Source organism: Hyla sarda, chromosome 2 (assembly GCF_029499605.1).
Source record: "Hyla sarda isolate aHylSar1 chromosome 2, aHylSar1.hap1, whole genome shotgun sequence".
NCBI classification, from domain to species: Eukaryota; Metazoa; Chordata; class Amphibia; order Anura; family Hylidae; genus Hyla; species Hyla sarda.
The window spans coordinates 438,831,252-438,857,865 of record NC_079190.1 but is presented as its reverse complement, the minus strand read 5'-3'; the positions used below and the strand labels follow the sequence as shown (position 1 = coordinate 438,857,865).

The 26,614-nt window shown below is 41.4% G+C and overlaps 1 protein-coding gene across 4 annotated transcripts in view; it reads right to left on the bottom strand.

Annotated features, from left to right (window-relative positions):
• The window catches only part of CTPS2 (CTP synthase 2), a 358,316-nt gene that overhangs the window by 64,637 nt on the left and 267,065 nt on the right, over positions 1–26,614 (bottom strand). For all 4 annotated transcript variants that reach the window (XM_056559224.1, XM_056559228.1, XM_056559225.1 and 1 more), the window contains 3 exons: positions 21,459–21,514; positions 9,140–9,236; positions 4,568–4,712 (listed from right to left, as the gene is read on the bottom strand). In XM_056559224.1, coding sequence (XP_056415199.1) covers positions 4,568–4,712; positions 9,140–9,236; positions 21,459–21,514 — 298 coding nt within the window. The remainder of the gene's footprint in view (positions 1–4,567; positions 4,713–9,139; positions 9,237–21,458; positions 21,515–26,614) is intronic.

Below are 26,614 nucleotides of genomic sequence, written 5' to 3'. Positions count from 1 at the left end.
GACAGTTCCTGACATGAACAGAGGCAGAGAGCACTGGGGTCAGACAGAAAAGAAATTCAAAAAGAAAATAACTTCCTCTGTAGTATACAGCAGCTGATAAGTACTGGAAGGATTAAGATTTTTAAATAGAAGTAATTTACTTATCTGGGGAGAATTTTTCCCATAAAAAAAAATATATGTGTGTATATATATATATATATATATATATATATATATATATATATATAATGCAAACAAATTGTAAAGGTGTCTTATTTTACAATATATATAAAAAAAATTAAAAGTAGTGAGTTTTAAGAGGGGTCTTGTGTTTTCATAATAAAATCAATTACCTTTCTAATAATATACTGAGCATTCAAACCCTTTTACTATGGGCTATTGAAATTCTGCACAGTATCAAACTAGAGAAAACTTTATCGGAACGCATTATAAGAAAGTTGTTAATTGTGAGCCCCAAGCACTCAATCTGTGATACTTAAACTTTTTGTAAATTCAAAAGACTTGCCATTATACATTTCTGGAGATAATCCCATGGACCGAACAATATACAGCTGTTAATAATACAAGGGATGGAAAAGTCTTACTCAGCAGCTTTGTATTGGAAGATAAATCATTATATCAAGGTCTATAGGGAAGAGAGCAGTGGATTGCTTTAACTTTTTTGTGCTAAAAATGAAAAAAAAAAAAAAAAAAAGAGAGAAAGGTCCTTGCAGTGATAACCCTCATTTATAAGTAAAGACATTATACAATACTATTGGGGAAACAAAAAAGTTAAAGATGTTGCCTAGTTTTCAGACCAAATGCTAATGTTTTTCTCTATTCTTGTGAAATATTTTCAGTTCACTACCAAGAGAATGCCATATGCTGACATTGCAACCCTCATTGAAATGCCTAGCATGAAACGTTAGCGCTTAACCGGAGAGAAAAGCAAACTGTTACTCTGAAATTCATAGAACTGGGGGTAGGACATATGTACAATATTTCCTAGATGATAATATAAGCTTCATGAAATAATGCATCCAAATCAAAGTGTAGTTTGAAAAATATATATTTAATTGTTATTTTAATATGAGACATATAAAATAAAGATTACTGTGGAGAAGACTAAGGAAAAAATGTATTTGTATTACATAGTGAAACACTGGGTAAAACTGCCACAGAAAAATAAGGATATTGGTGAACAGTAAACTCAACTTTAGCAACCAGTGTCAGGCAGCTGCTGCCAAGGTCTATAAAATGATGGCATACATTAAAAGAGGCAAGGACATAGTGTGAAAAACTAAGTTATGTTCCTTCTGGCACCTGTATATAAGACAGACTTACGCTGGAATTCCACTTGTTTTTTTTGGGGGAAAAACGCCAAGAAAAACGCCAATTCTGCCGCATGGCGTTTTTTCGGCCAAAAAATGTTGCGGCCAGATGTTAGCTGTAAATCAATGAGAAATCGCTAAATTATTTTTCCACTTGGCGTTTTTCTCCCGCAGAGAGCTGTGACTGGCCAGATGGTTTCAGCCAATCACAACTCTTTGTGGGAAATATGAATAGGTGTATATATACGTCAGTGCAGGGGACCATAGAAGAGAGGTGCCATTATACAGGAGGATCACAGCGGGTGTCAGGAGTGACATTTGCTGTGATCTGTCCTTAACTGCAGGTATTACAGCTTCCAACATGGAGCAGAGTGTGCTTCATGATGGGAGTATTAGTACCTGCAGTTAAGGAAAGATCACAGCAAGTGTCACTCCTGACACCCACTGCGATCGTTCTTTCTATTGCAGAGATGCGAAGCGGCTTTCTCCTGCGCTTCGCATCTCTGCTCTGTACTCTGGCTGGCCAGTGATATGAATAGAACATCACTCATTCATATTCCCCACTGAGAGCTGTGAGTGGCTGCCACCATCTGACCAATCCCCACTCTGGGTTGAAAATATGAATGAAAGATGTTCTATTCACATCACTGGCCGGAGTATAGTGCAGAAATGCGAGCGCTGTATAGAGCCGCTCCGCATCTCTGCTATATTATGGACGTTCGCATCGGGTGTCAGGATTGACACACTAGGGCGATCTGCCTATTAGTACAGGTACTACTACTCCCATCATGGAACAGTATGTTCCATGCTGGGAGTAGCAGTACTACCTAAAACATAAAAATAGAAAAAGAATGTGAAACACACATACACACTTTATTGAAAATGTATACCAAGTTCATTTAAAAAAAAAAAAAAAAATGCTAAAATATATTTTTCCCATCCCTACTGCATCCATTTTTTTCTCCTTTGGTACCCAACACATTTAAAAAAAAAACGCAAAGCAATTTCAACTCAAATGCAAAAACGTTAGAAAAAACATCAGAAAAAACGTCAGACGCAGGAAATTGCACTGACATTTTTTCTGGTGTTTTTTTTTTCAGTGAAAAAAACGCCAGAAAACAAAAACAAAGTGGAATTCTAGCCTTAGGCAACCAAGGTTATTAAAGGGGTACTCCGCGCCTAGACATCTTATCCTCTATCCTAAGGATAGGAGATAAGATGTCTGATTGCGGGGGTCCCGCCGCTGGGGACCCTTGTGATCTTGGCTGCGCCACCCCAGACATCTGGTGCACAGAGCTAACTTTGATGCGGGGCAGAGACTCGTGACATCACGGTAACACCCCGCTCGTGACGTCCCGGCCATGCCCCTTAATGCAAGTCTATGGGAGGGGGCGTGACGGCTGTCACGCCTCCTCCCATAGACTTGCATTGAGGGGACGTGGCCGTGAAGTCACGAGCGGGGCCTGGCCGTGACATCACAAGTCTCCGGCACTGAACCCGACACTCTAAACAAACACCAGGTGCAGCCAGGTCCTTTGGATAGGGGATAATATGTCTAGGGGCGAAGTACCCCTTTAAGGGTATAGACAGATTGTAATACTATGACAAATTATTAAATATGGGGTTATTTAGTTTGAAAAATGATGCCTTAGAGGTCATCTAATCACAATGTACAAAAATATGAATGGACAGTACATTTTTTGTCACTTTTATAATTTATTTATACATTTTTCACTGAAGCACTTTTTTATTGCTGATTTTCCCTGTAACTGGGGTCGACATATTAGCCCATGTTACTTTCTGATCTTAGTTTGGTAAGCCTCAGCATCTCCTGAAGCTACCAGACATGCAACAGTCACATAATCGCCAGGGAGGGATGCAGAAAGCCATGTTGCTTCATGCTAAGCTGTATATACAGTGCTTATTGAGCGCTGTGTATACAGTGATCGTAAAGACAGGGCAGGTAATGTCAGCACCATCTGTGTATTTGGTTGTGAATCGGCATAATCTCAGTGCAGCTGCAAAACTCTGCAAGGTTATTCAGAGTTAACTGGCGACTGCCTGGATGTTTCAATGGAAGGTCGGCAAGCATACTCCAGGGAACTAAACCCATAGCCCATTCTTTCCCTCTCACCAACCTATGTATTTGTCTAAATATCATAGCTTTATAGAGCAGTTTTCTTCTTTCAGCTGTCAATTACATGCAAGGAGTAAGAGAAAGAAATCTTTCTCAGATCCTGCTTGTCTTGGTGTAAACCTTTCAGTGAAACCTAGCCCCCACCCCTCAAGACAACACTACGTGATTTCTGTCTGGACTAGAGCTCTGGCTTCACAGCTCCACCTCCCATCCCCCTCCCCTAGCCGCCCTGTGTGCAGAGAAGCTCAGTGAAGATTCTCAGTCTCCACAGCACATAACACTGCTCTTTTCCTGCTGTAGACCTTATCACTGACTGCTGCCATTCAGAGCACAGCAGGATTTATTGCTGGTGGGAAGGATAGTCTGAAAGAAAAGACATATACAACATATACAACTACATAACATGCACACAGATAGTGAAAGTAATTGGCTGGCAGCCATTACACAGAACTGCACTGACTTCTGGGAGTTGTAGTCTGGGCTGCAAGCAAGGAAAAATTATATTTAGGAGACATCAGGGGCCTAAGGAGCTGCCAAACCCATAAGGATAACTACAGGGGAAACAAAACAGGTATTTCGGCATTTTTATTTTTCTTATCTTCCCTGGAGTACCCCTTTAAAACAGACTCTTTTGAAAGTTGCTTAATTTTGCATTTAAACAAAATACCAATTTGAAAAAAAAAGTAGCATAAAGGTGTCCATGTCCTTAAATTGCTAAATTCTTCACACTCTATGATGTCACCCAGTACTATTCCCAGAAGACCATACTCAACCTATATTAAGAGAATTACCCTTGCTTTACAAGATTAAGTTTAGAGCTATAGAATAAGAAAAGTGAATTGGGGTAAAACTGATCTGAACTGATGGTAGAGAAGATACAGAAGGGGCATCGGGTTAAGGAGTACTTAAATCTTTTGCTTTATCTTAATGTGATAATAACAAGATTTAGATGGAGATTTCCTTTAAGGAGTAATAACCTGCAAGGTGAACACTAGGGAAGTAAGAGGAGATGTAATGCAATAGATAAATATAGTAAAGGCATAATCTATTATGTTGGCTATCGGCATCTTGGTCAGTATGTAATATGGACAATACAAATATTACTACAAGAATAGCTTACCTGGGAGTCAATTTACAGCCATTCTGTATGTATGTAGATAGTTTTCCAGAGGCAGCCAACATTAGCCCAAGATAAGGAGGAGAAGGCTTCATAGGTCTGGATGAGAACTCTGGATGAAACTGTACACCAACAAAGTATGGATGATCTGAAGAATGGAAACTTAAATTCAGTATAAAAAAAAATCATATACTGTACTGTAGTGCAAATGCTTGTGGATAAGAATAATAACATAATAAGAACAATAACTTATAAATATCCCGTTCACAATTTAAAAGACATGAAGCTTAAAGTAAAAGCACTTCCATTTTGGATAAACTGTTGACATGTTGTTTGATAAGTTTTGATTGGTCTGGATCTGAGTGTTCACACCACGAGTGAAAGCTAGAAAAAGCCGTGAGAAGAGCGTGCTACACAAGACAAACTTACAATGTACGCCTATATGGGATTGTCTCGGTCAGTCGCACTTTTCTCCTGGCTCACTCAGACCCCGACCAATCAAAAATTTTTTACATGTCTCTTGGACATGTCAAAAGTTTTTTGGAGCAACATGTACACTTTATAGAAGAACTCCTACATTGTATTAGAGCAGTGTTTCCCAACCAGGGTGCCCCCAGCTGGTGCAAAACTATGCTGGGAGTTGTAATTTTGAAACAACTGGAGACACCCTAGTTGGGAAACACTGTATTAGAGAAAGAGAAAATGTCCTGTAATTGGATGGTGTTTGTCCCAGGTGTTCACATTACTATATACTATACAACCAACTCTTCTGCCTCCAAGCAATGCCTCCTTTGGGACTGACACTGCTAAACTGTATGGATTTTGTGCACTTTATCTACTGGCACACTTTGTATATATGACGTATAAGGATGTTGTAGATATGTTTAAATAATAAGCATTGATGAAAAGCCTTTTTCATGTCCAGTATCATTTACCGTTTGAGCCAGGTAGACCTACAATAGCACTTAAAGGGGTACTCCGCTGCTAGACATCTTATCCTATATCCAAAGCATAGGGGATAAAATGTCTGATCGTGGAGGCCCCCTGCAATCTCCCACAGCACCCGACGTTCTAAACAAATGCCACGCCCCCTCAAGACGTCGCGCCCCCTCCATTCAAGTCTATGGGAGGGGGCGTGTCAGCTGACACGCCCCCTCCCATAGACATGAATGGAGGGGGAGTGACATGATGTCATGAGGAGAGTGACTGTGATGTCACGATCACGGCCTCCAGCTCCGAGCACTCAGAACAAAATGTTCAGAACGCTTGAGCACCGGAGTACCCCATTAACTACCGAAGCACAGAGCAAAATACAAATCATTGGTAATTCGGACTGGAAATATGATATTATAGGGAATCTGACAGCAGGTTAGGGAATCTGATAGCCGCTAATAGGGCAATTACCATAAGCGTTATAGTACCTTTAATATGGTGCTCTGGTGTGCCATTTCTCTGTAATATCAGTTTTATAAGGCATATTGGTGCACGGAGGGCATTCCTTTACTTCTCATTGCACCTAAAGGTGGCAGGCTACTTTAACAATGTCCCCTCATAAATATTGAGCTGCCCCTCTGCCGTTTTAATACTTAAGGTTATTGCAGAGGGGTAATTTAGTATTTATGAGGGGGCGATGCTATGAGAGCAGGCAGGCAGTATATTGGTGCACCGGGGTAAAGCAACATCCCACAGCATCGAACTGCCAATTGGCTTATTAACAAAACTGATATTACAGATAAAAGGTGCACCGGAGCACCATAATAAAGGTACTACAATGGTAACAGCCCCTATTAGCATCTATAAGCAGGTAAGGATGCCCTAAACTGGAAAAGATTCCACTCAAAGGCTATGGACACCTATCCCTTTTCGATTACTGATTTGCTACTGGTTTTCATTGAAAAAATATGTTCTACCCTTTGGCTTCTGCAATTTGCATGCATATGCACTACAATGCAAGCTGCTAAATGCCATTCTGTCTTTATTCATTTGGACAGCTCTCTGAAGGCTTAGTCTGTATTGCCTCTCTGATTTCTTCTGAAGGCAAATCTAAGCTGAAGTCTTAAAATAAAAAATAAAAAAATTTATGGAATTCAAATAGGATCTGAGCTAAGATTAGTGCTGAAGAAATGTGAGGGAGCGACTGCAGACTGAGCCATCAGAGAGCTGTCTCTTGGGATAAGGACAATACAGTAGAAAAAAGGTTAATGAAAACCAATTGCTTATCTGTTCATTACAGGTTATGCACTGCGACAAAATGGGTTCAAAGGTGTACATAGCCTTCAAATCAAATTATCATTTAAAGTATATAGACAACTTTGCACTAAACATTTTTATTGTTCATGTGGCTCTTAAATGCAATATAAGAAATACACTTTCTAATTATTTAGCATTAAAAAGGTACTGTAATATTCGTTAATTTTTTTTGTATATTTCTGTTTAGGTGTGTATTCACACACTAGTTTGTTCTGACCAATTTGCTATTCTGCCTGGATTGGGAAGGGTTACTGCTCTGTACCAAGGAGAACTCAGGTGGGGTTATTTTAACCAGAGTTACCCTTCATTCTGGGCTGGTTATTTGTGCAATACACTTCCATGTCTGATTTAGCATGCACCTTGTACTTATGTGTTAATATCTGAGTTTTAACCATGGTTTAATAATCCTATTTATGATAGCTTTTAGTCTGCTTGGTTTTGTGTACACTTGTCAGTTTTTAGGATTATGTAAATTTGTTCTGCTTAGTCTGTGTTTACACTGTGAGTCTTGTTTGTTACCTGTGCTCTGTATGTTATAATTCCTGTTTGGTATCCTGGAGTCTATTCAGATCAATCCGGTTCTTGTCTAGTGTGTAATAATTTCTGTTTGGTATCCTGGAGTCTATTCAGATTCATCCTGTTCTTGTCTAGTTTGTAATATTTCCTGTTTGGTATCCTGGAGTCTTTTCAGACTCATCCGGTTCTGGTCTAGAGTTTCGTATATTTCTGTTTCCTACTAGGTCAGCATCCTGATCACACAGTGGTGTGTGCCTGCCGGCTAGTAGTCTATTTGGATTTATTATGCTGTCTACTCCTTTTGTGGAGTGGGTTGTCCAGTTTGTTTCTGTTCTGTGTCTCTTGTGTTCTATGTTCCTGATCTGTTTAGTGTTTTTTCATTCAGTTCTTCCGTTCACGCCCTGCATCTCCTGGATTCTGTTGTATAATTGTTCCATACCTAGTCTTGTTCATTTTATTGTGTCTGCCATTTTTTTCTTGATTCCGGTTTATGAACTGTTTGTTAATATACTATATTCTGCCCTGTTTGTTAGTTTTTATTCTGTCTGGAATATCTGGTTGTCTGGTAGTTTTCCCATTCTGTTTCTGGCCTGTGACCAATTATGTGTATTATTTGTTTTACGCCACTGCACTTTAGCCCAGGGAGGGATCGGCTCCAAGTTGTCGATCCACCATTTAGGGTGGATAGGCAAGTAGGTAGGGAGAGTGTTTTTAGGGAGAGTTTAGGGTTCACTCTCCCTGCCCCCCCAGTCGGTCATGACAGGTGATCCGCTGGAAAATATTTTCTTTTAAATCAACTGGTGCCAGAAAGTTAAACAGATTTGTAAATGACTTCTATTAATAAATCTCAATCCTTCCAGTACATATCAGCTGCTGTATACTACAGAGGACATTCTTTTCTTTTTGAATTTCCTTTCTGTCTGACCACAAGTGCTCTCTGCTGACACCTCTGTCCATGTCAGGAACTGTGCAGAGCAGAATAGGTTTGGGGATTTGCTCCTACTCTGGACAGTTCCTGAAATGGACTGAAAGGATTAAGATTTTTAAATAGAAGTAATTTACAAATCTGTTTAATTTTCTGGCACCAGCTGATTTGAAAAAAATAAAATAAAGGTTTTTCAGCAGAGTACCCCTTTAAAGGCGAATGTTTTTAGCATTTATTGTGCTTCAATGTGTCCTCTTTCGTACCGCTGCAAATCACAGCTGGGGGAAGGATGGGCATTGGACAGAAACGGTCTCCTTTTCAGTAATATTGGGCAGCAATCTTATGTGTATAGAGACAGTTGAAGTTTTCCTGCTGACATTTGTTAGAAAGAAGGATCTTATTACCCTAGCCCTAGCTAAGCTAAAAATAACATTCACCTCCCACAGGTAAGACAAGTCAGGATAAGTAACTCATTCTGCAATTTTTTACTTTAAGGCTTTGCTGGCACACAGTATTTTCACCCTTATTTTGGTCCCCATTTTTTGTAAATCTTTTTTTCTCCACTGGTTCTACTCCTGGTTTTGGGAAATAAAGAGTCACAAAATGAAGATGAAAATACTGCACGTGAACAAAGCCTTATGGTCTAATCTACAAAAATCAAAAAAATTCTGCTTAGAGGTTTATTCATATTGCATGCGTCCACCAAGTCAATGTCAATGGGTGTACAAGTAGCACAATTTGCTATAGTAGGGACCCTTCTCTGTAACATTCATATGTTCTACAGGACGGACCCACAGACCCCTAGGTATTAAATGCCTTACACAACACAACATCGACACATTGAAACATTGAAAGAAAAAAAGAGGGAGATGCCAGGTAATCACCCTGAAGTTCAATGATCTCCATTCTCTGTCCCTCGGTGTCATGGCCAACAAACGTCAAACCTTTTTCTTCAAAATGTGGAATGAGTTCTGGATTTACCTGTGCAGAATTAGAAAGCGCAAGAGTTCATGTTTTGCACCACAGCGACTTCAGTTACATGCAAAATTAAGAACATATCATAATACAGTACTGAACAGTTATATAGTCACCAAGGTTGAAAAGGACACAAGACTATCAGGACTAACCTAACATTTTGTGCTAGAGATTTCCATAGACATACTGCTCCAACAAAAACAAGGGCCTCATCTGTGGATGACCCTCCTAAAGGCCTGGATAGTTACATATCAGATGGATGTTTGATATATTTATATATGATAATTAAAGGGCATTTTATTTAGCAATAGCATTTTACAGTGTATGGTTGTCACTGGAAACAGTCAAAAAGCTTGTTGTCAGACAGACTCAAAACAGCTTAGCTCAAATTTTATAATGCGGTTGGAGTTAGTCTTCACTTTTTCAGATTATTTTACAGTGTCTGGTATAAATAATATAGTTCCTAAAATCAATCAAATCAGACATAGAGCTAGCAAAATTCAGAAGATAGACTCTAGCACAACAGTGTTTCCCAACCAGTGTGCCTCCAGCTGTTGCAAAACATCAACTTCCAGAAGACCTGGAGGGCCAAAGGCTGTCTGACCAATATCATGGTAAAGTATGATTTAACTGTCTGGCAGGCAGGTACAGTGAATGGTTAGTGCAGGGGAAGGGAGAGCAGACAGAGCAGGCGGCACAGAGAAGATTTATTGTACGCTGAGAGGAGAAATCAGTGCGGGGCAGGAAAAGGCTTTGGCTGCTGCAGTAAGGAGTGCAGGGAGGACAAGCAGCCAATCATTGCTGGGGCTTCAGGAGACTGGAAAAGCTGGGTGGCACCTGAACAATGTTGGGTACTCAGCTAGTTCTAAATATATAAACTGTATAATGGTATTCATGGTGAGGATTTCTGCATATTCCTCGATACTCCAAGGCTTCCATTTTCATAAATACCTCTGAATCAGCTCTAAGTCAGCTGTCTTTCTTATATACAGGTGCTCACAGTCCTTTTCCATGTCACACTATTTACTATGTAATGGTTATATTTATCCACCTGTCTTAGATGCATAACCTATGTGAATACTGTACAATGACCACAAAGGAAAGGCATGTCCGCTTTCACAACCAATTTTTGTTACTTTTCCAAAACAAATAAAATGAAATATTTAATCTTAATTAAAATTTGACTGTTTTGTGTCAACGGGTTTGATGCAAACCTATATGCTTCCATAGTAACAGACTACACACTCTGTGTACTTTGTTCCTACAGTCCTATTTCTTTCATCTTTTCCAAACTTCTTGTTAAGCTATCAAATGTAAATTAATAAAAAATTGGGGCAGACTGAAGCAAGGATAACTTCAGGATAAGACTATATAGTCTTATACAAAATAAAGTAAATTATTTTAATTAATGACATAAGTATGGATAAAGTAATAAAATCAGTCATCAATGTTCAAGAAAAAAAAATATTTAATGAAACAATAAAAATCGAATTTACTACTACTTTGTTGCGTTACTACTACTGTGAGCTTTTATGATGCTAAATGCTTATGCCTCTCCAAAAGTAAAAAGTGTAAACATTCTTTCTTTTGTGGCAAGATGCATTATCATTCTGAAAGACGACTTCATCATCACCAAACCTATAATCCAAACAGTTTCTCTACTTGATGTAAAAAAAAAAACATTTGCCATTATATAAAATAATGTACTTCTATCTGTTTGAAGGATGTTCCATCGAGCCAGAATGTCCAGCTATCAGACCAATATTGTTTTGTATTGGATCTGTGATTTGTGTTTTTGCCACAAAGTATTAAAGTTTCCGTGCCATTTAGAAAAAGTTTCGACATGTCAGACAGACATAAATAAAAATCTAAACTGTGTAAAACAGGTGTACTCATCCCTTAGCTTAGGGGAATCAGATGCAAGTCAGCAAACCTTTATCAAGCTAACATTTAGCCTAAACACTGCATGTGGGGAACCAATAAATCACAGCTCTTCACATAAAAAACGGAGTCTTCCATAACTTGTACTGTGGCCTTGGATTTCTTTTGCACTGGAATATTGGAGTGGCCCTCCGGTTGACAACGAGCACGGTGGATTGGTCCAGTGCTGTCTTCTGCTTTTTTACATTTTTATTCAGCACAAGGTAGAAAAATACATTCCAAAGTGCATGTGCTAGGTTTCGTCCTCAGCATAGGTTTTTGCTTGAGACTATTTTTGTTGATGCTGTCAGCTAACCTTTTTTTGAATCTTTTGGAAGACATGGGACTGCTGGCTTGCATCTAATTGCCCTAAGTTAAGGGATGGGTACCCCTAGTTTTTGCTGTTGGGCTTGTGTTTGTCTGACATATCAAAACTTTTTCTAAATGACAGATAACCCTCTGATTGGCCAGATTAGTAAGTAAAAGGAAGTCTGTGTGAGTACTGCTGGCAAACAAATGGTCCTATTGCCTAAAATAGATACAATTTGAAGTAGCTAAGCACCATAGAGGAGGTTCTTAGAGGCTCAAGTACAGGTATACTGGGTACATGCCATGTTAAAAAACATTTATTATTTCTAACCTCCTATCTGAGTTTTTGAACCAAGCTTTGGTCATAAACCCCACTTTTGAATTAAATTTTGTAATATATGATACAATGTGAAAGGAAATAACATAAACAGCAAGGAGGCAAAAATGTAAGTGTAAAAATGAAAAATCCCTGCATCCTAAAGAGGTTAACAGTAAATAAAAATATTAGGGAAGAAGAGAAAACGTTAAATAAATGAATAGATGGCGCTCATACAAAGCAATCACAATTCATTAGTCACCCTACAAGGCTTTGGACAGCATTATGAATTATGGTGGTGATGTCGACAATTTTAGCCACAGGCTTCAAATCTGCCTGGAATAATGTGAACATCTGCAGAGTCATATGTAACCTTGTGGAAAAATTGGTGTGTCATTAAACTCTGCATTCTACTTTACAGAGCAGAAATCTTAAAACAGCAACTTTATCAAATAATGCAATAAAACCTGATGTGTCATTTCTAGATAGTGTCTGTGGAACAGTGTTAAAAATAATGTCTGATGCCAGATGGCACAGGGTCAAAATAGTGTCTAATTTTTGACAGTACAGTGGTAAAATGGTGGATTATATTTGTTAATACACTGGAAAAGCAGAACCTGATTTCTGGTGGTACAGTAGTTAAAGATGGGCCAACATTGGTGCAGTGATGAAAGAGAAGCTGAAGTTACACAAAATACTGTCTGATATCTTTAGGACCAATGGTAAAAAGAAGTGGTAAAAAAGAGTGGTAAAAGTGGTAAAAGAGTGGTAAAAGAGGGACTGAAGTCTTATAGACTAAGCATGAATAAGGGACCGATGTCTTGTAAAACAGTGGTAAAGTGGGACTAAAGTTGTCCCCTCTGCTTAACCATCTAGATTCTGTGGCAATCATTGGCTATGGAGATAGGGTGGTAGTGGCTGGGATAAAATCTGAAAATATAGCATCTGAAAATTGTACAGGCCAATGTTTACCTGCAGCGTTCTGTGTTGAGTGCACAAGGACATTATCAGATCGCTTTCTCAAAGGGGTTGAAAAATGCCTTTAAGTGTGTGAAATAATACATGGCCTAGAATAGTTAAGACATCTTATCTCCTATCGAAAGGATAGGGGATAAGATGTCTGATTGCAGGGGTCCCGCTGCTGGGGACCCCCGCTATCTCGCATGCAGCACCCCCTCCCATAGACTTACATTGCAGGGGCGGGGCGTGACATCACACGGGGGCAGAGTCATGACGTCACGATACTCCGGCCCCGTAGTCGTGACCCGGCAGACTCCAAGGCTGCAGCACTGCATGCAGCTCCCAGAGGTGGGTGCTGCATACGAGATAGCGTGGGGGTCCCCAGCAGCCCGATCAGACATCTTATCCCCTATACTTTGGATAGGGGATAAGATGTCTTAGGGCCGGAGTACCCCTTTAAACTGTTAAAATAGCCAGCACAGAGCAATCTTTGTGCCAGTTATTAGCACCAGCCCTCGAACGCCGGTTATGGAGCGGGCTCAAGTCCAGAGCCTGCTTCTTACACATGTGTTATCAACAGGTCAACAAGCATTTTTTTGAGGGACCATTTTGACTGACATTCATTGCTACCGCTAACTAATACTGTGTTTGTTGCTGCCATATGTACCCTCATATTTCATGTGTATAAAGATCACATCAAATACTAGCACAAATGAAAACATAACTTTGATCCTGTAGCTGCCTGAGGCTAAAAAATGGGAAAGTGGTGTTCTTGCCATCACATTGCTTCTTGCTGCAGAAGTCCCAACCAAAGGCTGGTTAGCAAGTTTACAGTGTCTGCTCTGTCTCTTGTCACTCACTGCCCTTCAGTTCTCTCGCCACTTGCTTCTACTGATGAGCAGCAGATCGGTGATAACAGATGTGTCTATACTGTATGTATACACAGTGTGGACATCAATGGCAATTTACAGATTTGGAGAAGGTAGCCACATATTCCTGCATTCCAGGATTTTTTTTTATTTGACTATGCTACAGGGGCTGTAAAGTTAGTGTAGTTCATAATATAGTGTCTGTACCTGTGTGTGACGGTTTTCTCACAATTCTTCTGTGATTTTCACTCCAATATTTATTTTTAACAGCATACAAAATGACTGTTGTCTCAGATTTTTCCCAGCTTGCAATGTGGCCGAGACCTGACTCACTAGTCAGCTGATGACAGGGAGCCTGTCTGCTTCAATGGGTCGTAATCAAAAGCAAAAAATACGTCCCTGGAGGTTACAGGGCAATTTAATCATGAATAACCTTTAAGGGGTTAACCCCCTCGCAGGGAAAACCCTTTACTTGAACCCCCCCTTAAAACTTTATCTTTATTATTTACTTATTAAAATATACCCAACAAAAGTTAAAATTACAGCGATGTGGGTGATTTATATATGTGAATATAAATAATTCACTATAATTGGATTTTTGGTCCAGATATATGTTTGCTACTGGGTGCTTACTGTCTAGCAACCCTTGCTACTGGCACCAAGTCCTTATTGTCTTATGCCCACATGAATCGCTAAGCTAAAAATGCCACTAATAGCCTCCCGGACGTTTCGCTGAACACGTCAGCTTTGTCAAGGGTAGCGAGGCTAATGCGTCCTAGGATGCCTGTCTGCTGTTTAAATATCCTTTGTTGTGATGTCACTTCCGTTTTCATTGCACCAATCAGATGTCTCGACATCACCATTATCGTCTATCGCGTTATTTCCTATGTCCAATCGGATTCGGGGGAGCGTTCTCACTACGTCGTCCCGATCACATGATGTAAACATTGAAGCCGAGGATGTCGCGAGAGTTCGGCGCTGTTTTTGTTGCGCATGTTTCTTCACTTACACTGAGAGTCGCTCCGTTACTTCTACTGCGCATGTTTTCGGACTTCAATCTTTTAATAAGTAGTGACTGGATGTAAGGATTGATATACTTCTGTTTATATGTATGTGACATAGACACCTGCAACTGTGTCTATGATTTCTTGCATTAAGCAAGCAGTTTTTTATATATTAACGCTATATCTAAGTTTTTATATTTATTATTCTATATCCATTCCCTTATTTATCCATCACCTAATAGTATATATACAGCCTTAATTACCGTATTTATCGGGGTATACCACGCACCGGCCTATAACACGCACCCTCATTTTACCACGGATATTTGGGTAAAAAAAGTTTTTTACCCAAATATCCATGAAAAAATGAGGGTGCGTGTGTGCGCGTGTATACCCCGATATACCCCCAGGAAAGGCAGGGGGAGAGAGGCCGTCGCTGCCCGCTTCTCTCCCCCTGCCTTTCCTGGGGTCTAGAGCGCTGCTGTCGGCCCTTTTCACCCCCTGGTTATCGGTGCCGCTGCCCGTTCTGTCCCCCTGACTATCGGTGCCGGCGCCGATAGCCAGGGAGAGAGAAGCGGCGCCGACAGCCAGGGGGAGAGAAGGGGCAGCGGCACCCATTGCCGGCGCCGCTGCCCCGTTGCCTCCCCCCATCCCCGGTGGCATAATTACCTGAGTCCGGTCCGCGCTGCTCCGCTGCTCCAGGCCTCCGTCGTGCGTCCCCGCCGTCATTGCTATGCACGGCGCGGCGCATGACGTCAGAGCGCCGCGCCGTTCAGCGCATAGCAATGACGCCGGGGACGCACGACGGAGGCCTGGAGCAGCGGAGCAGCGCGGACCGGACTCAGGTAATTGTGCCAACGGGGATGGGGGGAGGCAACGGGGCAGCGGCGCCGGCAATGGGTGCCGCTGCCCCTTCTCTCCCCCTGGCTGTCGGCGCCGCTTCTCTCTCCCTGGCTATCGGCGCCGGCACCGATAGTCAGGGGGACAGAACGGGCAGCGGCGCCGATAACCAGGGGGTGAAAAGGGCCGACAGCAGCGCTCTAGACCCCAGGAAAGGCAGGGGGAGAGAAGCGGGCAGCGACGGCCTCTCTCCCCCTGCCTTTCCTGGGGGTGTATCGGCGTATAACACGCACACAGACTTTAGGCTAAAAATTTTAGCCTAAAAAGTGCGTGTTATACGCCGATAAATACGGTAGTTCTTTTTATATTATTGGTATCCTTTTAGATTTTAAGTAATGGATTCATATACTAACATGATATAACTTGTCTATGTTCATACTTTAACTATCTCTATATATTAATTTGCAGGCTATATCTATCATTGAATGATAGATATACTGTATTCTTCTTTATTTATTATATTTTATTATTATTTATTATTCATCTAATATTATTCATACACTTTTTAAACCACTATATTCATATGTACCCTAATATCATTGGTTCTCTATGCCAATAAGACTAGAAGGTTGTACCTTTTAATTTATATAGATTCGATTGATACCTGATTATATTAAATTTATTGTACTAAGATCCACTCATTATACCCACTGGCACACCCCCAGGGGTCAGCTCTCTCCTGGTGAGTATGTTTTCTTGTTATTATCATGTAATTTCTAGCTCTCAGAGTTTATACTATCATGAGTGCTGTCATGTACCTAATTCGTTGTTGGTCAATTGTCCTTCTTATCCTCAATACTTAACTTAACTCATAACTTTTGAAGATAATAAGGACAATTAACCAACAACAAATTAGGTATATGACAGCACTCATGATAGTATAAACTCTGAGTGTTAGAAATTACATGATAATAACAAGAAAACATACTCACCAGGGAGGTAAGATAACGTTTATTTTTTGCAGCCCGGGCATAGGGATACCACACAGTATAGAGCAGTGGTCTTCAACCTGCCAACCTCCAGATGTTGCAAAACTACAACTCCCAGCATGCATGTTGAGAGTTGTAGTTTTGCAACATCTGGAGGTCCACAGGTTGAAGAGCACTGGTATACAGTGTCAGCGCCGGCGGTCGCAACAAACAGGAGGATGGGGACAGCGCTAGGCTGATAATTAATTGGGGGCAGAACAGTGCTCGCGGGCAACATATGATTAGTTCCCCGATGTGGGAACAGCGCAATGCTGGGCTAATTCATTCCCGAGGAGGAGGGGCCAAACCGGTATTGTGGTATGGGTTAAAATTCATATCGTGCAGCAATAAAATGTCGGTATTCGGTATGAACCGGTATACCGCCCAGCCCTAGATGGAGCTCATTTATGTTTCATGGGTGAGGTGGCTGATGTGTGGGAGGAAGGAAAATGGAATTGTGGGATTTGTAGTAAAAAAAAAAGAAAAGTCAAACAGGAAATACCAGTTCACAAAAAGCTAGCCACAGTATTATGGTAATCTCACAACATAGCCATTTAGCCCCAAAACAAGTGCAGATCCTTCCTAAGCATGTCCATTACTGTCTGCCAGGCACATACTTAAATCACCTTATGGTAGATAACCCCTTTAAGTGTAAATATCACAGGAATGGGGTACATATTTTATTGCTAGCACATTACAGAAAAATGGCTATGCAGGTAGCACTAAACTTTATGTGACCTAAAGGAGCATATAGAAAAGAGTTGTCTAAACTACTGCTAGCTTCTAATGAACTGACAAACTACTGTAAATACTGGCGGAGAACATGTTAGCCTCCTCCTTATGTGCATTATTTTCTTTTTTTTTTTTATGGGTAGGAGTACATCAAAGTCAGGGATACTTACTAATAGTAATTGACAGTAATATATATTTAATCAGCTGGTGGTTTCACAGCGCTGTTAACATGAGAGGTGAGGTGCCAAAGGCAGTGCTTAAGCAATAATAAGTGATATCCTTTTCCTCATTCTTCTTACAGTCCTCAACGGACTGACCTAATGTCAAGCATGTATTTTTATGCTATTGCTCATAGACATATGAAAATGTCAAAAAAGGCTATGAAATGAATAAAGCCTTAGTGCCAGTGAAACCCTGCACACTGGAATTGCAAAAAAAAATTATGGGGGACATGAACACAAATACAACGAGGAATTTACTTTTCTATTTTGTCTTGGTTCCTTATCATCACAGTACCTGATAAACAGGTATAAATGAACCCCTTAATGACTAAAGTGTGCTGTTATGCAATTTTCTATAACTGATTTGTATTTTTGGTGAGATATAGATACTTTGGAGAGAGTTCAGAGACATGCTACTAAACTAGTACATGGACCGCAGGATATAACCTTAACATGTATAGAAGAAAGACAGAGGGGATATGATAAAAACTTTTATATACATAAAGCGAATCAACACGGTAAAGGAGGAGAGGAAATTTAAAAGAAGAAAAACTACCACAAGAGGACCTAGTTTTAAATTAGAAGGGCAAAGGATTATGCAGTAATATCAGGAAGTATTACTTTACTGAGAGAGTAGTGGATGCATGGCCTTCTTGTAGAAGTGGAAGCTGCAAATACAGTGAAGGAGTTTAAAGGGGTAGTCCAGTGCTGAAAAACGTATCCCCTTTACAAGGTTTCAGATCGCGGGAAGTCTGACCGCTGGGGCCCCCCTGCGATCTCCTGTACGGGGCCCTTGCTCGCTGGCCAGATAGAGGGTGTCGACCACCGCACGAAGCAGCAGCTGACATGCCCCCTCAATACAAAGCTATGGCAGAGCCAGAGATTGCTGAAGGCAGCGCTCCGGCTCTGCCATAGAGCTGTATTGAGGGGGCGTGTCAGCCACCGCTTCGTGCAGTGATCAACACGCCCCCTTCCCGCGGGCTCCCAGGGCCTCATACAGGAGATCGCAGGGGGTCCCCAGCGGACGGACCCCCCGCGATCTGAAATATATCCCCTATCCTTAGGATAGGGGATACGTTTTTCAGCACTGGATATCTCCTTTAAGCATGCATGGGATAGGTATTAGGCTATCCTTCATTTAGGATAGTGCCAGGAACTATTGATAGGATTCAGAATCCTGGGCAGACCAGATTGGCCAAATGGTTCTTATCTGCCAACACATTCTATGTTTCTATGGGGGAGATTTATCATTGTTGTCTTTGGAAAGTGAGTTTTGAAGTAATTTTTTTGATTTGGTTTTGCTTATGTGGGACATATTTGTACCAAAATAGGTGATAATGTTATTCTGTAGTTCACAGCAAGTCAGTGGACAAAGGACAGATCATTTCCTGTTGCAAAAAGCCATGTAATTTATTGGTTGTCAGACTAGTGGTCATATGATCATATGATCCAGCTGCAGTAATGGAATGTATGAATAAAGCAGAGCTAGACTAAAACAGGTGAAACTGTAGGAACACTGGGGGAGGTTAGCAAGATGTTAAAGGGGTACTCCGGTGAAAAACTTTTTTTTTTCAAATCAACTGGTGCCAGAAAGTTAAACAGATTTGTAAACTACTTCTATTAAAAAATCTTAATCCTTCCTGTACTTATTAGCTGCTGAATACTACAGCAGAAATTCTTTTCTTTTTGAAACACAGAGCTGTCTGCTGACATCATGAGCACAGTGCTCTCTGCTGACATCCATTTTAGGAACTGTCCAGAACAGCATATGTTTGCTATGGGGATTTCCTTTTACTCTGGACAGTTCCTAAAATGGACAGAGATGTCAGCAGAGAGCACTGTGCTCATGATGTCAGCAGACAGCTCTGTGTTTCAAACGGGAAATAATTTCCACTGTAGTATTCAGCAGCTAATAAGTACAGGAAGGATTAAGTTTTTTTGATAGAAGTAATTCACAAATCTGTTTAACTTTCTGGCACCAGTTGATTTAAAAAAATAAAAAAAATAAAAAAAAGGTTTTCACAGGAGTACCCCTTTAACTAAAAAAAATCCTGGAGTGCTGCTTTAAGTGGTGTCAATATATAATATATATATATGTGCCATACAGAGGGACAAGTCACATGTTTATTGGGCCAAATGGCAAAAAAGAGTGGTAAGAAAGCAGGTGTATAAATGTGATTGGATATATCGAGTGCTTAATACACTTAATTTTGTTTCTCATCTACTCTGACTCCAGCAAAAAACTTAAAATCTGATAGAAACTGTTCTCACATTTGTTTTGCTAATGCATGGTATATTTTTATTGCCAGATTTCCATAAATTGTGCTTCTTGTACCTGTGTAATTTTTAAAGAAAATGTCCCTTGAGTGTAGAACCCTAAAAATTCTGTAGTGCAGAAGCTTAACATCTTATTCCTGAATACAGATATGTTTTTTAAGATCTCAGTACTTGATGAACTAATTCTGCTGGACGTTGTGGTACCACAACACATCCATGTACAGCAGGATGGACCATTTACATTAGGCTGGTGAGCTGGTTTATTTAACTTTTATGCTGTTCTGCATTTCTGATGTGAATATATATTTTTTATATTACTTTACAGCTCCAGAATGATACGTGGGTGTCCCGTCTGCTATTTTGTACATGGTCTATTTAAGTTGAGTGTAAATCTAGCTGTGTAAAAAGTATAACATTGTGCAAAGTACAGGGGAAGAAGAAGTTGACATTTGCTTCTGACCTTGTCCTCACTGGTTTTTAGCAGAATAGTGCTATGTCACATACAGTTGGTTGCTAAAGCTACTCAAGGGAATCTATTAGAAACATTCTGATTTAGTATAAAGAAACAGAATGCTATAACTCTGCAGCCTCAGTATACTGTATAAATCAGCACAGGGGATTCAAAATGATTGCACTGTTTATTAGTATCATCTCAATAATCCCATTACTGTATTCTATTTATAACTCATTATGTAATATGAAGAAATCCAGAAAGGAATCCAGCACGGATCTTACAAAAGTATTTATCTTTATTGGTCAATATAAAACATGTCACAAATAGGAATGGACGCCTGACATGTTTCATGATTAAAGGGGTACTCCGCCCTTAGACATCTTATCCCCTATCCAAAGGATAGGGGATAAGATGTCAGATCGCGGGGGGCCTGCCGCTGGGGACCCCCGGGATCTCGGCTGCAGCACCCACCTGTTGCAGCTTCCGGAAACGCTGGAGGCTTCGGCTCCCGACCACGGTGACGTGAGATTGTGACGTCACGACTCCGCCCCCGTGTGATGTCACGCCCTGCCCCTCAATGCAAGGCTATGGGAGGGGGCGTGATCATAGACTTGCAATGAGGGGGCGGGGCATGACATCACAAAGGGGCGGAGTCGTGACATCACAATCTCCCGTCACCGTGGTCGTGAGGCGTTAGGATGAGAGCCTCCAGCGCTGCCGGAAGCCGCAACATGTGGGTGCTGCAGCCGAGATCCTGGGGGTCCCCAGCTGGGGGACCCCCGTGATCTGACATCTTATTCCCTATCCTTTGGATAGGGCATAAGATGCCTAGGGGCAGAGTAACCCTTTAAGACCGCAAGGTCTAAACATGTCAAGCATCCATTCCTACTACTGACATGTTTTTGTACTGACAAATAAAGAGGAATAATTTTTGATTTCTTCATTGTTTTTTCAGAGTGGCTCTTTCACGTTTCTGCATGGGATCACCATATGCAGGAGTACTGGTGTTTTCTCATTGTTTGTAATCATTATGTAATATGTATTTATGTGTTTATTTGGTCCATTTATGCACTAAAAAAAATAACTAGAAAAAGTTAAAGGGGTTGCTTATCTCCATAGACAGCTCCACACCTATCCAAAGGTTATAAGCAGTATTGCCGCTTAGGCTTATTTACTTAAATGGAGCTGTGCTATAATACTTAAAACAACCAATGGACTGATGTGGTGCTGTCGGTAAGAGTAGCCATGTTTTTCAAATCCTGACCAACTGGTTTAATATGGACAATATGATCACTTGCCTCATAGCGATGCCGGTGCCGCTCTTCTACAAAATCCACATTCTCATAAAGCTTTTCTAAAAAAAAAAAAAAAAAAAAATAGACATGTGAAATCTGTGATTCTGTCACCTAAATAACAAACTTAACATTCAAGTACAACAGACCTTAGATGTATCTGGGCACATTTGATCACAAACTGCTATCTCTTGACACATCACAATGACAAATGAGTGGAATATGATAATATCAGTGGGGGCCCTGCCACCGATTACAAGAATGAAAAAACCCAGGGAGGCTCACTGGAAATAAAGGGACATGACAACGGGGGGGGGTCTCAGCGACTGAGCAACTCAAGGATACTAACTTTAGACATGTCTATGATATGTCAGAATGTAGGAATTCATGCACTAAGGGGCATAGCGCCACGTCACCTACAATTCAATATGATCTCTAGAACAAGGTGGTCGGCTGAGTGCTATTCCAACTTGCTGCTTTTCCCTTTTCATTGCAGGAGATGGATTCGATATTAAAGGGGTACTCCACCCCTAGATATCTTATCCCCCTATCTAAAGGATAAGGGATAAGATGTCTGATCGCAGGGATCCCGCGGCTGGGGACACCCGCAATCTCTCCTGCAGCACCCCGGTTCATGAGCTGCTGTGGCTGATGATGGGCGATACAGGGGCCAGGGTATCATGATGTCACGGCCCCGCCCCCTCATCACGCCCCAACCCTCAATGCAAGCCTATGGAAGGGGGTGTGACGCCCCCTCCCATAGGCTTGCATTGAGGGGTGGGGGGTGACGTCACGAGGGGGCAGAGCCGTGACGTCACGATACCCCGGAGCCCGGATCTTCGCTCCGTGCAGCTCATGAATAGGGGTGCTGCAGGAGTGATCGCGGATGTCCCCAGCGGTGGGATCCCTGCGATCATACATTAATAGGATAGGGAATAAGATGTCTAGGGGCAGAGACCCCCTTCAAGTTCCAAGTGGCTGGGACAGGGTGTTACAATAAAACTGTCTTGCATATATTTCCCAACTTACTTTTTAAGCAAAGGAATAACTTCGAACAATTAAAGCTTGAGCTATTTTTAGTTTCCTTGAGGTTAGTACATTCAGATGATTAATAGTCCTTTCATAAAGCTGAAGTGCGGAGGATTTACACTAAATGGCTGAAAAAAGAAATACATAACTTCTCAAAACAATCCTACAATCCAAAGAAAGGTGCCATAGCAAGATATGATAATGAACGGCACTTATCCAAGTCCTGTCTCTCCCTGTATGACCAAGATTATACCCAACTCTGGTTCATTTTCTTAGCTTCAGACAGTATAAAGGCTCCTGCAGCCAAAAATCACAAGATTAATTTTCTTTGCAATGTAATAGCACATACTGTACAAAGAAGACTCCCTACTGAGTAACGGCAAAACGGCTGCTATTAAAACCCAGAGAAAAAAGGTTCCAGGTATTGTATCCTAATCAATAATATTGCCTCATACCATTAAAAATCATGTCCTCTACGATGTATTTTAATACATTTTCACAAAAGTCCTCTTAAAGGGAAAGTTTTTAATCAAATGTCCTATGTTTATTTCTATTCACATAATTACCGGAGCAGCCACCTTGCCTGGGCTGCAGATCTATTGGCAGAGCCACAAAAACTGGCAGTTCAACATAGTGGCCCTAGTGCGGTTGTGTTGGTGTTGCTAAAAAAAATTGCATGCAGTCACTCCAAAGAGCACTAGGCCAGACTGACCAGCACCGTGACCCACTTCTGACTATGAGCACTGTATAGGATGCTGGGGAAAAAAACACATCCCATAAGGGTGCATATAGCATTTCGTGCTGGCTATTCAAAAGAATAGTGTTCAAGTCATGCATCAGTGGCAGCCAATATCATAGAGAACCAACAAAAATACCCTTATTAGGGAAGGCAATCGACAGCACAAAAACAAAGTGTCTAATACGGCACAAAATGCCACATTACCCCTAATAAAACATAACTTTTATTTCATGATAAAGCATTAAAAAGACGTGATTTTTTTTAAAACACTTATATTGTCACAGGATTCAGAATATTTTCATATGACAGTATCAACGTGTATCGGATGTAATATTCATCCTTTTACAGCTTTACCGTTCACATTTAATATTTAATATGGACATTTAAGCCCAATTTCAGCCCTTAGACTGCAGCCTTGGGCTAAAACATCCATACTAAATATTAAATGTGAACGGCAAAGCTGTAATATAGGATGAACATCACATCCGATACACAATGATACTGTCATATGAAAATATTCTGAACCCTGTGACAATATAAGTGTTTTTTTTAAATCATGTCTTTCTAATGCTTTATCATGAAATAAAAGTTATGTTTTATTAGGGTTAATGGTGCATTTTGTGCGATATCATAGAAAGACAATCTGGTTTGGCTCACAATAGTAGGGTCCTTAATGGGATTCTATGATAGCCAGATGCCCTAGAAACACATTTAGAAAGTTGTTTCTTATGTGGAAATCCCCACATATACCTGTGTAAATACATAATTATTTGATACTTAAATGGGCACTGTCAGATATAAAAACTTTTTATTTGTTGTACATCTTGGCAAAACATAAGTTTTTCTAATACACTTCTTTAAAAAATTTCCAATTTTGCCTTTGAAAATCCCACACCTCCTGGGACAAAAATTAGTCCCACAGCAGCATTAGGGTGTCCAAGGGTCATGGACACGAGATGGCTGATGGACAAGGCTGCAGGAGGAACACAGCCTGAAGCAACACTGCTTTAACACAGAGTTTTACCAATCATGTGCCTCCAGCTGCAACTCCAAGCATGCCTGGACAGTCAAAGGATGTCTGGGTATGCTGGGAGTTGTAGTTTTGCAAAAGTTATAGGCATACAGCTAAAGGCAACACTGTTGCAAAAAAAGAGTTATCTAAACACTGTACCTCCAACTATTTCAAAGCCATCACGCAACCTCCCATAGACTTACATTGAGGGGGCAGGGCGTGACATCATGAGGGGGCGGGGCTATTACATCACAAGCTCCCGGCGCCGGTGTGAGGTGGTTTTTTGCGCCCCCGTAGATCCATGCGTCCGCTCCTCCCCCAGCTCTCCGAACATTTCCGAAGCTAGAACTGGGGGAGGGCAGAGCAAGGGGAAGGAGATAGTTCACGCCCCCTCCCTCATCTCCCCTCCCTGAGCTCGGCTGCTGGACGCAGATCTCCACGGCCCTCCCCCTCCCCGAGGACATAGATCGCCACGGCAGGTCCCTCCCTCCCTCATCTCCCCGAGCTGAGGACGTAAATCTCCACGGCAGGTCCCCTCCCTCATCTCCCACAGCAGATCTCCACGGCAGGTGCCCTCAAAGGGGGAAATACTGCATGGGCTACAGGCTAAAGGGGGACAAAGGAGGACATACTGTACGGGCTAAAGACTGCACAAGCTAAAGGGGGACATACTGAGCTCTATGTGTAAAGGGGGACATTTAGCCCGTACAGTATGTCCTCCTTTATACATAGAGCTCATTGGGAGCACTGCTCTACGTCCTCAGCTCGGGGAGATGAGGGAGGGGACCTGCCGTGGAGATCTATGTCCTCAGGGAGGGGGCGGGCCGTAGAGATCTGCGTCCAGCCGAGCAGCCGAGCTCGGGGAGGGGAGATGAGGGAGGGGGCGTGAACTTTCTCCTTCGCCTTGCTCTGCCCTCCCCAGTTCTAGCTTCGGAAATGTTCGGAGAGCTGGGGAAGGAGCGGACGCATGGATCTACGGGGGCGCAAAAAACCACCTCACACCGGCTCCAGCGCTGAGAACAGTTTGTTCCAAACACTGAGCAGCAGAGTACCCCTTTAACCTGTTCAGGACGTGGGGCGTGTGCCTATGCCCTGCATCCCGAGTCCTTAAGGACGTGGGGCGTATGCATATGCCCATGGGAATTCCAGTCCCCGCCGCTAGCCGGTTGGGGACCGGACCTGGATGCCTGCTGAAATCATTCAGCAGGCATCCCGGCACATCGCCAAGGGGGGGGGTCCTGAGAACCCGCCCCCCCCCCCCCCCATGTCGGCGATCGCAGAAAAGCGCATGTCAATTCAGACTTGCGATTTTCTGCTATTCCGGGCTGATCGGGTCTCTGGTGCATGCTGGGAGTTGTAGTTTTGCAACATCTGGAGGGTCACAGTTTGGAGACCACTATTACAGTGGTGCCCAAATGGTAGCCCTCCAGATGTTGCCAAACTACAACTCTCAGCATGCCTAGACTACCAAGGTATGCTGGGAGTTGTAGTTCTGTAACATCTGTCACTTCTGATTTTGCAATTTTCATGAAAATTTAGAAAATTGCTGCTATACTTTGAAGCCCTCAAATTTTTTTCAAAAAGTAAAAATATGTCTATTTTATGATGCCAACATAAAGTAGACATATTTTATTTGTGAATCAATATAACATTTATTTGGAATATCAATTTTCCTTACAAGCAGAGAGTTTCAAAGTTAGAAAAATGCTAAATTTTCAAAATTTTCATGACATTTTGGGATTTTTCACCAAAAAAGGATGCAAGTAACAACGAAAATGTATCACTAAAATAAAGTAGAATATGTCACGAAAAAACAATCTCAGAATCAGAATATTCGGTAAAAGCATCTTAGAGTTATTAATGCTTAAAGTGATGGTGGTCAGAATTGCAAAAAAGGGCTGCGTCCTTAAGGAGAAAATGACCTGCGTCCTTAAGGGGTTAAATGAGTACTCTCATTAAAACTAATTTTTGCTTTGGCAGTCCTTACGGTAAATAAAAAATATTTCTAATATACTTTGTATTAAAAAAATTATGTTTTCTATGTTTTATTTGTGCTTAAAAAAGCTCAAGAGCACATTTTTCCCCATCTCATACACAGACTTTGGACCGAAGCCCAAACACAGGAAGTGCAGCCTGGAGTGCTGAGGGGGGGTCCAGCGTCATCCAATCATAGCTCCTCTCACACTTAACTGCCATATGCTGTTGGTTGCCCCCCCCCCCCTCAGCACTCCAGGCTGCACTTCCTGTGTTTGGACTTTGGTCCAAAGTCTGTGTGTGAGATGGGGGAAAATGTGCTCTTGAGCTTCTTTAAGAACAAATAAAACATTAAAAAACTATAAAAAAAAGTATATTAGAAATATTTTTTTATTTACCATAAGGAGT